General features: G+C 33.7%; 1 protein-coding gene across 2 annotated transcripts; it reads left to right on the top strand.

Annotated features, from left to right (window-relative positions):
• The first annotated feature begins 5,783 nt into the window (after positions 1-5,783).
• Positions 5,784-12,766, top strand: LOC145160760 (isovaleryl-CoA dehydrogenase, mitochondrial-like). Of its 2 annotated transcripts, XM_079080072.1 has the most exons (15): positions 5,785-6,006; positions 6,210-6,293; positions 6,393-6,450; positions 8,478-8,602; positions 10,617-10,661; positions 10,741-10,789; positions 10,893-11,002; positions 11,099-11,175; positions 11,433-11,483; positions 11,566-11,630; positions 11,756-11,910; positions 12,020-12,060; positions 12,146-12,200; positions 12,291-12,347; positions 12,449-12,766. In XM_079080072.1, exons 1-15 carry the CDS (start codon positions 5,887-5,889, stop codon positions 12,593-12,595), a joined length of 1,239 nt encoding a protein of 412 aa, XP_078936198.1. In that variant the 5' UTR covers positions 5,785-5,886; the 3' UTR covers positions 12,596-12,766. The 2 variants fall into 2 exon arrangements, with proteins under 2 accessions (XP_078936199.1, XP_078936198.1); XM_079080073.1 differs by lacking the exon at positions 8,478-8,602 and having other exon boundaries at positions 5,784-6,006; positions 6,379-6,450.
• The last annotated feature ends 262 nt before the right edge of the window (positions 12,767-13,028 follow it).

Genomic DNA, 13,028 nt, shown 5'->3' on the forward strand with positions numbered 1-13,028 from the left:
AAACCCGACCCGGTCTAACACCCGCAGCGGCCACGGATGCAGAGGCTGCAGCAGCAGCAGTCTGTGTAACGGCTGCATATATGTCATCAAATAACTCCATCATCTCGGTCTTAATAGACCCAAATAGCTCCGGTATCTGATCCCGGACAATGGCCACAACCTCCTCATGTAGAATCCACCTAATCCTGGTATCCAACTCATCTGATCCAATCTGCCTGCCAGCTCCTGATCCCGATCTGGATCTGGTCTCAACTCGTCTCTTAGTCACCATACTGAAATACACCAGGGAGATATCAGATAATACGCATAACATAACATGGGAACCATCTCCCTACAAAGCCCTAGGGGTTGTGACTTCATTGTTACGCGTACGAGTCATGTGCTTCAGTAGTACGGGCCCATACTACCTTCCATACCTACCTGTATTTGTCTCAGAGGATCCGCACTCCTAGAGGAAAGGCTAAACATCACAAAACTGGCCAGCTGACCCGACACAACACATCCATAAAACTTCCACCAACCCTACAGCACCCGTGTATGCCAGTCATACATAATCATGGACCCTATAGACATTCGAATATCTCATCCTACCCTAAGCCCTTCATCAAACAAGAACAGGAAATAAGGCCAAACCAAACATTCTCAGGCTATAAGATCTTAGTTATGCACAACTATGATGCATACACTGAGCAACTACAGTAATGATGTCAATTCCATAAAAAGAAAGATCCTAGGCTATCAGGCATCATATAATTAGAAAACTCTATCATGCAATTCCTGAAGATTCCTAGCCTATCACTAGCATGCTGTTCTAATCATAACATAACATAATCTCAAATAATTAGTGTGGTAATTTGGGGTCACTTACTGGCTCCGGCTGATCGTACACCTTGCATCCTCCTCAATTATTTTGAAAACCATTTGAAAATCATTTTAAAAATAATTTCCCTTAGTTTGAGACTGGATTCACATGAGTGTTCCTCCAATTCAATCAAACCAAGGCTCTGATACCAACTTGTAACATCCATAAAATTTCATAAAAATTTAAACTTTTTCAAACCATTCAAAAATCATAATTGTCTACATTGTAGTTTTCAAAACATGTTTATCATCAGAGTTTTCCCAAAATCACAAAACACAACATGAGGAGGTGCACGATCAAGCCTTTGGCTTCCCACGAACATTTGAGGTACCTGAAACATAACCGAAAACTGTAAGCCCAAAGCTTAGTGAGTTTCCCCTAAAATACCAACACACAAAGAATAACACATAAACAAAGCAAAATACTATAGGTCCAATCATCCTCGGGATGGAATACCACGGGCCCCTCAACCATCGGGTTGGAATGCCAACATACTATAGGTCCAGTCAATCGTTGGGTTGGAATACTCCAGGCCCCTCAACCATCGGGTTGAAATGCCAACATACTGTGGGTCCAATCACCCTCGGGATGGAATACCCTAGGCCCTCAACCATCAGGTTGGAATGCCCCAGCCTGTTGGCTTACACACAAAGCAGTGAAGCCTCAGCCACCGACCAACCATGTGCACATATAACAGATAATCTAATAACAGTCTATAGCCAGATACACAGATCTACAGATCACTAAGCATAGCAACATCCTATCTACCAGGATACCAATCTAACAGATCATAACGATACAATAGCATGCATAACAGTATATCAATCCAATGGGCCGACATTGGTGCCTTCGACCCGCAAGTACAGTAAGAACAACTCACCTTACAAGCAGCGCAAAACTGATAAGGTTCTTCTCTTAATCTCATCTCTCAACTCAAATGCCTACAACCACCAAATGACCAATTCCATCAAGACCCAGAATGCCCAAAATACCCTCAAGGTCAAAGTCAATGGTCAAGGTTAACGGTCTGGGTTGACCCAACACTCCGTGTTCCCTTTTTACCACGCCGTGTTCCGCGAACAGTTCCTCAGACAGGAAAACTTCAGCCAACACGCTGTGTTCGCCAGATTCCCAATAGCTTAAGATATTCAGCTACCTTTTTTATCCTAAGAGCTCCAAGGCTCAGATCTGGACTAGGAATGTGGTTAGGAAGGATAAAGTTTTCAACTTTACCCTTTGGGACCACAAAAGGTCCAAAAATCCAAACTACATGCTTAACCATGCAAGGGCTTAACCATACAGTCCTCAATCCTTAAGATCCAAAGTCACTTCCTTCTAGAAGTGGTTCAACCACCTAAACCATTCCAAAGATTTGTGCTTTTAAGACATGCATGTCCAATGCATGTCTTGAGGTAAAAATGGAATTCATGACCTACTTTCTATGCATGGCATCAAAACTTTGGTTGAAACCAGATCCAAGCCACTACAAGGTCTCCTTGACCTGGAGATTCATAAAGTTGCAAACTTTATGAGATCCCTCCATGCATCAGCCCATAACAAATAGAAAATGGGACATATCTCAAGATCTAGTGACTATGATTGATAAAAATCAGGACTTGGACACTTACAATGGCCTAAGAGAGTGCTACACCGAAGTATGTGCTTGCTAACCGAATCCTTGCTTCCGTCTTTCACCTTCTTCCTTCAAAACACCAACTATCTTCACAATTGGGAGAGGAAAAGATTAGGGTTTCTTCTTGAGCTTGAGAGAGCAGATGGAGGCTGAGGGTGGACAAACCCTAGCCCCCATATTCCTCAAATAGGGGAATAAACCCCGGAATATTAGGGTTTCACACACATCGGTCAACACGTTGTGTTCAGAGGGAAAACACGTCATGTTGCTCAGCTAAAACATGCGTCTTTTAATGACTAGACATGCCGTGTTGGTTCCTCCAACACATCGTGTCTAAACCCCAAGAATGCAACCACTAGACCAATTATCATGTAATGGAAAGAGTTAAAAGTATCTGAACATCGGGATGTTACAACGGCTTCTAGAAGGACGTGTGCTGGACGCAGACACGTACAACGGAACTTAAACTTCAAAATTGTGCATTTTTTTACACGAGCTCTATTTTCGATGTTCTTCATATTTAAGCGTAGCTATCATGGGATCTACAACTTTCATTTAGACTCTGTCGGCTAATTTTGACTTTATTTATTTTACACAAGCTTAGACTGTTAACGCCCATATAAAATGCATAACTTTGTCATCTGACGTCCGTTTTTAACTGTCTTTTTATTGTTGGTATCCCATTAACGAGGTCTTCAACTCTCTCTTAGATTGTTTCAGCTAACAATCAACCAAGCTAAAATTCGATATTTGAGTTGTCTACTGTTACGTTGAATCTTAGAAAAATCATAACCTCCTCTAATGAAGTCATATTTGGACGTTCTCTATATGTACGTTCTTGGTTTAACATCTACTAAGACTTTTGTTTAGACCACTAAGGCTAAAAAGTAACCTAAAAAAAACTTACTGTCTACGACGCGCGTTGCCAAATTTGGTCGAATCGGGAAACTTCGACAGACCATAACTTCTTCTCTATAAGTCTGATTTAAGCGTTCCTTATAACCCCAGAATCCTTATCACGATTACTTCAATCTTTCGTCAAACGTATTCGTCCTAATTATTATTCTATTTAGACGCGTATTTTATTCTTATTTTATTGTATTTCCGTAAGCACGTATACTACAAATAATCACTCATAAATCACATAATTCTCAAATAATTTCTCCATTATTATATCAAATAAGTTACAATCATTGACCCTAACTATTAAATCATCTTATTAATACCTAGAGAGAAATATGGGAGATACAAAAACTCAACTGTTGTTTTTTCGAGGGGGAGCTGAATCTAAGGGGGAGAAAATATCAGCATTCTACTTCAGATAGTTGGTTCTTCTATTATTTCATTCTCTGGCGATTAATTTTGACATCATCATATTGGGGGAGATTGAAAGTTCGAACCTTATAATCTGATGAGTCAAACACTTTCACACGTTGACCACCAGCACCAGCGCCAGTGTGTACTTGTGAAGACCAGCGTCCGCGTGTATCATTTGTACAATTTAGTTTGTATTTGTAATTATAGTAACTTTAGCTGTTAGATGACTGATCTGATATATTTGTGATTTGGACCACTCTATATTATAGATTTGATACGATTCCGTTAATGTAGAGATTTCTGTAATAGTCTTTCTATATATATATATATATATATATATATATATATATATATATATATATATATATATTCTTGTAATAGGGTTCAACCCTAATAGACACTTTGTGCACCTCGCTCTCTTTATGAGAACTCTTATTAGTGAAAACCATCTTTATGATAATCGTATTGTTCATACTTGTTTGTATCCTATCATCGAACCTACTGATCAGATGCGTTTTCTCACTATATTGCGTATGACACTGCATATGCTTTGTATCAGGGAACAAGTATGCTATTTGAATAAGATAGTATTTGTTGGGTATGTGATTGTCTGATTGTATGATACTTTTATGTGTCATGTCTAGTTGGAGTATTGTTAGTATTGGTTGATTATTGAATGAATGTTTTAGGGGCTTTATGTAGTTTAATTCAGATAGCCTTAGAACTCTTGATCCGACCTTATTGTCTGTTCTTGTTTGATAAATGCCTTAGGGAAGGAACACATGTTCGACTGACTATCTTATTTTCTTACTACGCATGACTATACATTGGCGAGCCTTTAATATTAACAGTAACTTATGTATGATTGTGGGACGACTGAGAGTCGGTGGTTGTATGATGGTTGAGTGCTGGTGTCTGAGAGCTGGCAGGGGTATGATGGTAGGGTGCCAATGATTGTATATGTAATGTTGATATGTACGCTTGATAGGGATGATGGTGGATCGACTATAGTGTTGAGAGCCTTGCTTGTATGCATTATATTTATGATAGAATATTTGGTATACTTGAGAACTCATTAAACTTTATGCTTATGTTGTTAACTTAAATGTTTTTAAGGTTGTTCGAGGGAAGGATACGACGTAACTGTACATTCGCATCGAAGATTTATTGTTTTTGACTTCCGCTGGTTTAATAAATAAACTATGTTTAAGCTTATGTTTCTGAAACAAAAGGATAATATAATATATTTTTAGGAATATACTCAAATGTTAATCGGATTTTAAATGAAAATTTTTGTTTAAAATTTGAGACGTTGTACTTCTGCCAACAAATATAAGCGTTTTTTAAAATCCAACTAGAAAATTCAAGAAAAATATGACAATTCTAATTTTAGTTTAATTTTTATTTTTGAAGTAAGTTTCTAATGTATTTTTTTTTTTTTTTGAAAGAGGTTTCTAATGTAATTTTAATTTTTAGATTAAGGTAGTTTTAATTTTATATATTTATTTTTATTTTTATTAAGGTAATGTTTATTAATTATTTTGCTTAGAATATGTTATGTTTTTTAAATGTATTAAAATAAATAAAAAATAAAAAGATATAAATATATGGAGTGGTGGACTGGTTATTATTTCATAAGTTTAGTAAGCTTAGTAGGGATATAATAATGATGTAACGAAGATGATGTAACAATGATATTTTAGAACTTCTTTTTGTGAATAATACTCTATAGCCTTATTTCTACAAACATTTTCAAAACATCTATATTCTACAACCTTTTTTCAAACGCATTTGTTTTTAAATAAGATAAGGTGATTTTATATTAATAGCAAAATTGAGCATTGATAACGATGAACAAAAATTAGGTGATGTTCATGCATTAAGAATTTTACATGTGCATTTAGAAAATCCATTTTTAAATGTTGTTGACTTTTGGAAGTTTACTCATCGTATTTATATGTATGGTATGGAGACACAGAAGGGCATGGCTCATTAATAACATTAAATAGATATTTTGGAAATCATTCTTTCTCGGATATTAAATTTATCTGATTCGAGAAGTCCAAGCCGATCGATGCAGAGATCACTGAGAGTACTTAGACCAATTGTGGTGCATGGAACGACAGTATCACGACGGAAAATAGCTGCTGCTTCCTTCTCAACCTCTTTGTTATTCGATGAAACACAAATAAGGGTATATATATATATATATATATATATATATATATATATATATATATATATATATATATATATATATATATATATTATTCTTTCTTTTATTGTTTGTGAGTTATAAAATGGACGACTGTTATTATTCTTGTATTTATGTATTAGTAACCTCTAAGACGATTGATTGATGAGTTTTACTACAACCTTTTGCAATCATGACTGCAGTTCAAAGAAGGTGTTCAACAATTTGCCCAAGAGAGGATAGCTCCTCATGCAGACAAAATCGACAAGACAGATTCTTTCCCGGAGGTTCTTAGAAAATAAATGATGCATTTTTCTATATATGTTTCATAGATACTTATAATATGTTGAAAATAACTAATTGTTGTATTAGAACTTCTGTTGCAGGATGTTAACTTATGGAAAGCAATGGGAGACTTTGATCTTCATGGACTTACCGCTCCAGGTACGTATATCTAGTGGCGTATACAGACCTTAAGGTAATAGTGGTACATTTTATTAATTAATATAATAAAAATTAAAAAAATTAAAATTTAACTAACCCGTTGATATTCATGGCAAAGAAAGAACGTTTAAAGAGTAGTGCTAAACGAAGAACTCTAATTAAAAAAAAAATAGAAATTTTCACAAATGGTCCTTTTGCTTTTTAATTTTATCTAAAATAGTCCTTATGAAATATTTTTAGCATGGATGGTCCCTGTAGAGCAAACCTTGCAAGCATATGGTCCTTATAACTATCTTTGTTAACAGATTCTGATAAGTGTATGTAAAATGAAGAAAACAACCTTTGTTTTTTGCACATAAATAGTCCTTTCTCTCTCTCTCTCTCTCTCTCTCTCTCTCTCTCTCTCTCTCTCTCTCTCTCTCTCTCTCTCTCTCTCTCTCTCTCTCTCTCACACACACACACATACAAAACATCAAACCAAAACCAACATCAAATATGTATCAAAAGGTTTATGAAATGTTCACACGATGTCAAAATAAAATCCTATTCACAATTGAAACAAACTGGACCTCCATTTTTGTGTTCCCCAACCTTGTGATGCAGATCCTTTCCGGCGGGGAGGTCGCTACAGTTTGTCGATTGTGTTATCGGTGATTGAACCAGAAAAACCCAAATTAGGAGCATTTAGACCTATGACATGTTCTTGATTGGTATCATAGAAAACATCTTACCATGAACAAATGAGTAAAGAAAAATTGTAAACATGAGAAATCGAAGAATTTAAAATACTCATTTTTTTTTGAAAGAAATCAGAGATGAAGAACTCATATATATTGGGAATGGGTGTGGGATGTTCTTGTTATTGACCAAAGTGTGACCTGAAGAACAAAGTTAGAGCAAAACCCATGTTTGGAAAATGAGTTTTCAAGACTCCAAGAAAGCGCTTCAGTTTATCATCAAGATTACCTGTGAACTGAAATTATGGGAGTTATTATCCATTGTAGCACATAAGTAAGAAAACCCTAAAAATTACGTATTAAATCCTTGTTGTGAAAAACCCCAGCATGTCTGATTAATTTATGGATACCATTAGTGGTTAGATGGTATAGCGGTGGTCAGTGATGGTTGTGAGAGAAGAGGTCACCCAGTCGCCCTATTTTGGTCCACGTCACCTTACTTTTGACACATCGGGATGATTGCAAGAAAGTGTTTGAGTAAGAAACTGAGAGATGCAGAAGGTGATTTTGATGATCGATTGGCAATTGATTAGGAGGAGACGAAAGAGTGCGCATCAGATTTCCATCTTGCAAGTCGTAATTATCGGCCATGTAACTCCTTGTTTCGACATCCCCTTCTCTCCCCCTACTTTATGTGTTTTACCGCCTTTGACTTAGATTAACGCCTCTCCTATAAGAATTGCAATTAGAGATTGGTACCACACTTGAAATTGAACAATGATAGCGATCCTAGGCATCTTACAGATTCGGTAAACCATTCATGATTTCGACGAGCAACGATTATTATTTTACAATCTCCATCTGTAATTTACAATCGCCATCTTGTTCTTCAGTGTAAGACCTTGTTCCTAAGTTTTAAGAGAGAGAGAGAGAGAGAGAGACTATTTATGTGCAAAAAACAAAGGGCATTTTCATCATTTTGCATACACTCAACATAATCTGTTAACAAAGATAGTCATAAAGATCATTTGCATAAAATTTGCTCCAAATGGACTATCCATACAAATACTGTTTCATAAGGACTATTTTAAGGAAAACTTGAAACGCAAAAGAACCATTTGTAAAGTTTTGTAAATAAAATAAAATAGTGTATGAATATATGTTGGGTTCCATTTCCAAGTGGGATGCATGGACCCCTCTAAGTATACGCTCCGCCATTGGGTATATCTGCAACCTTATATATATATATATATATATATATATATATATATATATATATATATATATATTATGTGTTGATCAAGGTGTTGGGTCAAATGTAAAACCAATCTTTCTTTTTAATGCATGCAGCTGAATATGGAGGACTCGATGTAGGTTATTTGTATCATTGTTTGGCCACGGAGGAGATTAGCCGTGCATCAGCGTCAGTTGGGTTTTCGTATGTTTGTCATTCTAACGTCTGCATTAATCAGTTGGTAATTAAAACTATAACTTGATAGTTATGGAATATTCTGGTGCTATATATATATATATATATATATATATATATATATATATATATATATATATATATATATATATATATATATATATATATATATATATAGAGGTGGGTTCAATTGAGAAAATAAAAAAGATTGAGAATGGGGGAATCATTCTCAGCCACTCATTTAATCTAAGCATAAAAAGACACGGTGGCAAACTTGTAAATATGATAATAACCTTCGATCTCAAATACGTAACTGGATAGAAATAGATAAAAGTTCAAACCAATTTCTAATCGATCGTTCATCATCCAAATTTCTCCTCCAACCTTCAACAATCATCCAGATTTCTTCAATTAAACCATCATCAACATCATCCAGTGTTAATCAATCATCGATCTTCGTCAATAACATGTTTATCAACACGATTCAACAGTTAACAACAAAAATTCGTTTTTGGTTCTTTTAATCCAACCTTCAATTCTGCTTGAATACGATCAGATCTTCAACATCTACGATTAATTATACTCCCAGCGTCATTAGATCAACATCATCGATAATCAACAAAAAATACACTTCATATCATTCATTCAACATCGATTATCAAATAAAACTTTAAAATTGAGATTAGAAAAAGATCAAATCGTTTTTTTTTTTTGAAAAATTTCATATAATTCTCTATCAATCTACTATTTTGTAAGATTTAAATAGTCAAAGTATCATGTTTTTAACATTTTAAAAAAAGTTAAATTGTATGCACTCCAACTGTTTGATGAAATGCATAAACTAAATTACCACGTTATATTCATATATGAATATGTTTTCTCACCTGAATCAGTATATGATTGTTAAAACAAAAAAAACAAATATGAAAGTCTGTATGTTATTCATATGTGAATAACATATAAAAATTATACATATTTGTGAAAATACCTTGTAATATTCATATGTGAATATACTGTGTAATATTCATAAGTGAATATATCATCTAATATTCACAAGTGAATATACTATGTAATATTCACATGTGATATACCATGTAATACTATGTAATATTCAGATATGAAAATATTATCTAATATTCATAAGTGAATATATCATCTAATATTCACAAGTGAATATACTATGTAATATTCACAAGTGAATATACTATGTAATATTCACAAGTGAATGCATCGTCTAATATTTAAATATGAATCTACTATGTTTATTATATGCTATATTCATATATGAATGATACTTAAATTGTAAAAAAAAAAATTAATCATAGTTTTTATTCATAAGTGAATAACGAATGTACTGTAGTAAAAACGTGATTCATTTTTATTCACTTATGAATAACGATAGCTGAAAATATAAAAAAAATAAATTTTTTATTTTATCTTAAAACTATATCAATATGGATGTCTATTTGTAGAGAATAAAAAATCATGAATTTTGGTATATTTAAAATCATTTTTCGATAAAAATAGCTTCTTAAAAATTAAAAAAAACGAAAAAACTATGTTTTTGTATATATTAAGATAATGTTTAGCATAGATTAAGGAAACATGTTTTGTTGGAAAACACATGTCTATTTTGCTTGATTGCTAAGGTAATGTTTAGCATGTCTATTAAGGTAATGTTTAGCATAGATAAATGAGTGGCTGAGAATGATTCCCCTATTCTCAACTTTTTTTTTTCTCAATTGAACCCTCCTCTCTCTCTCTCTCTCTCTCTCTCTATATATATATATATATATATATATATATATATATATATATATATATATATATATATATATATATATATATATATATATATATATATTGCTTGATTGCTTCTACAACACAAGGATTTAAAATGATCCACTCACTTTTCCTTTCATTAACCTACATTTTCCTGCATTAAACATTCCAAGTTAATTAATACAATTATTAACTTAATTGTTAAGATAGTTACATTTAGAAGATACGAATATTTTTCAGCAATTAACAACTTCGTTATTGTGTTTTTGTTCTTGAAGGTGAGGCATGGAAATGTTGCCCAGAAGGAAAGATATTTGTCCAAGGTATACGTGGTTTAATTTTGACATCGTACATATTTTTAGCTAGCTAGATTCTAATTTGTCGATTAATTTTGTTGTAAAGCTAATTAGCGGGGAGCATGTAGGAGCTCTTTCTATGAGTGAACCAAATGGTACATACATGCATATATATGTATTTTGCTGGTCTTAAGATTTCAGATTATGTTAATGCTTCTACAATTAACGATGGATGTGTTTATGCATGCATGGTATCAGCTGGCTCCGATCCTGTTGGGATGAAATGTAAAGCTGAACGTGTTGATGGTGGTTATGTTTTAAATGGAAACAAGATGTGGTGCAGCAATGGCGGAATTGCCGACACCCTGGTAAGAGTATATCGAGCTTAATACTTTTATATAGTTTCCTACTCCTACTTAATTAATTGGTCAAAGTCCAAAACTGATGAGAGTTTATTTGATTAGGTGGTTTACGCAAAAACAGATGCCTCTGCTGGATCAAAAGGGATAACAGCGTTTATCGTTGAAAAAGGAACGCCTGGGTACGTACTCTAATGGATTAAACCAATGGAGAGTTGTATGAAATGCCAAGTAGAAAAGAGAATTCAATTCTTAAAAAATTCATAAATTTCCATTAGAATTCTATTGAACCTTTACATGGCCATTCAACCCCATTGTGGATGGCCTTAATTATGGTTCTTATGGTTTATGCATGCAGCTCTAAGTGTAGAAAACGTTAATATTTTCTTGATCTCTCACTAATCTACTGCTTGTTGTGTAATTTACATTCGATATACAGATTCATTGCTGCCCAAAAATTAGATAAACTTGGAATGCGTGGAAGTCCTACGTATGTATTCAATTCCGGCTACTTTCAATGTCTCTCTTCTCTAATAAATGTAACAATCTTTATCTTATCTTCTGGATCTCAGATACGAGCTTGTTTTTGAAAATTGCTTTGTTCCTACAGACAATATACTTGGTGAAATAGGAAAAGGTATCATTGCATGCATGCAAAGATAATTTCATCATCTTGTTTTTCTGATTTTCTCTCATGAAGCAAAAATCAATAAAAAGAAACAGCTCGTTGATCCTCTTTTGGTTTTCAATGATGCATTCCAGGAGTTTATATCATGATGTCCGGATTAGATTTAGAGAGAATCGTATTTGCAGCTGGACCTATCGGGATCATGCAGGCATGTCTTGATATTGTTCTTCCATATGTCCGCCAACGTGAACAATTCGGACGCCCCATTGGGCAGTTTCAACTTATGGAGGTTTATTAATTCCTGCATTTTCAGTCGCATTATTATTATTTAAAAAAACAACACCAAAAGTTGTCGTTTCATTTTTTTTTTTTTTTTTTTTTATCTTGTGCTAAAACAGGGGAAGATTGCAGACATGTATGTTGCTTTGCAGTCTTCAAGGTAAAAATGAGCAGTTTTTCAACATCAGAGGTCTTAGCCTCATGGTCATTAATGTTATTGATATATAGTTTCAATCGTGTTATAGATCATATGTATATTCTGTAGCAAGGGATTGTGACAATGGAAAAATCATCACAAAGGTGAAATTTGTAGCTAGCTATGATTAAAATGCATAAATTCAAGCAAAATCATTGTCCATTGATGCATGGGTTTGTAATTAATTCTTATAGGATTGTGCTGGGGCGATACTTGTTGCTGCTGAAAGAGCCACGCAAGTTGCTTTACAGGTTTGAAATTAAATTTCCCATTTGTAAATTCAATGAATCCTGATCTCCAATGACCGAATATTTTGGTTATAAAATTGAATTGAAATCTCTTTTTTTGTCAGGCGATTCAATGTCTGGGTGGGAATGGGTATATGAATGAGTACCCTACCGGCCGATTTCTTCGTGATGCCAAATTATATGAGATTGCTGCTGGAACAAGTGAGATCAGAAGAATGCTTATAGGCCGCCAACTCTTTAGAGAACAATGATATTTTCATAAATATCATCACTGAATATTAAATTCAAACACTTTACATTTGAATAAAAACTATTTGGGTTTTACAAGTTCTGTAATTTCATAATTTGGTTGATATAAACATGGCCAAATTCCATTGTAATTTTTACGATTTAATAAATCACCGAAAGAATATGTTTCTAGATTGAACTTTTAAAGACTTCTGATTTTTTTTTTCAAAAAGAACGATTGTAACTACTAAGTTATATATAAGGGTTTTTAGGTAACTATACAATAAAATTGTATGAAACCAGTTTGAAAAAGAAAATCAATTTAACCATTGGGAGATCTTTTCTAATAATTTTACTGGGAAAAACTTTTACATTACTATAATATTGTATGAAACCAGTTTGAAAAAGAAAATCAATTTAACCATTGGGAGATTTTTTCTTATAATTTTACCGGTA

This window comes from Lactuca virosa, chromosome 2, assembly GCF_052849685.1.
Source record: "Lactuca virosa cultivar CGN04683 chromosome 2, Lactuca_virosa_CGN04683_v6, whole genome shotgun sequence".
In the NCBI taxonomy this organism is placed as follows: Eukaryota; Viridiplantae; Streptophyta; class Magnoliopsida; order Asterales; family Asteraceae; genus Lactuca; species Lactuca virosa.

What these genes read in the sequence shown, in the direction of transcription:
- LOC145160760 (XM_079080072.1), top strand. Translation starts at nt 5,887, where the DNA reads ATGCAGAGATCACTGAGAGTACTTAGACCAATTGTGGTGCATGGAACG. An exon ending in TTCTATGAGTGAACCAAATG is followed by an intron (nt 10,790 to 10,892) that starts GTACATACATGC and finishes GCATGGTATCAG; the next exon opens with CTGGCTCCGATCCTGTTGGG. An exon ending in GGAATGCGTGGAAGTCCTAC is followed by an intron (nt 11,484 to 11,565) that starts GTATGTATTCAA and finishes TCTGGATCTCAG; the next exon opens with ATACGAGCTTGTTTTTGAAA.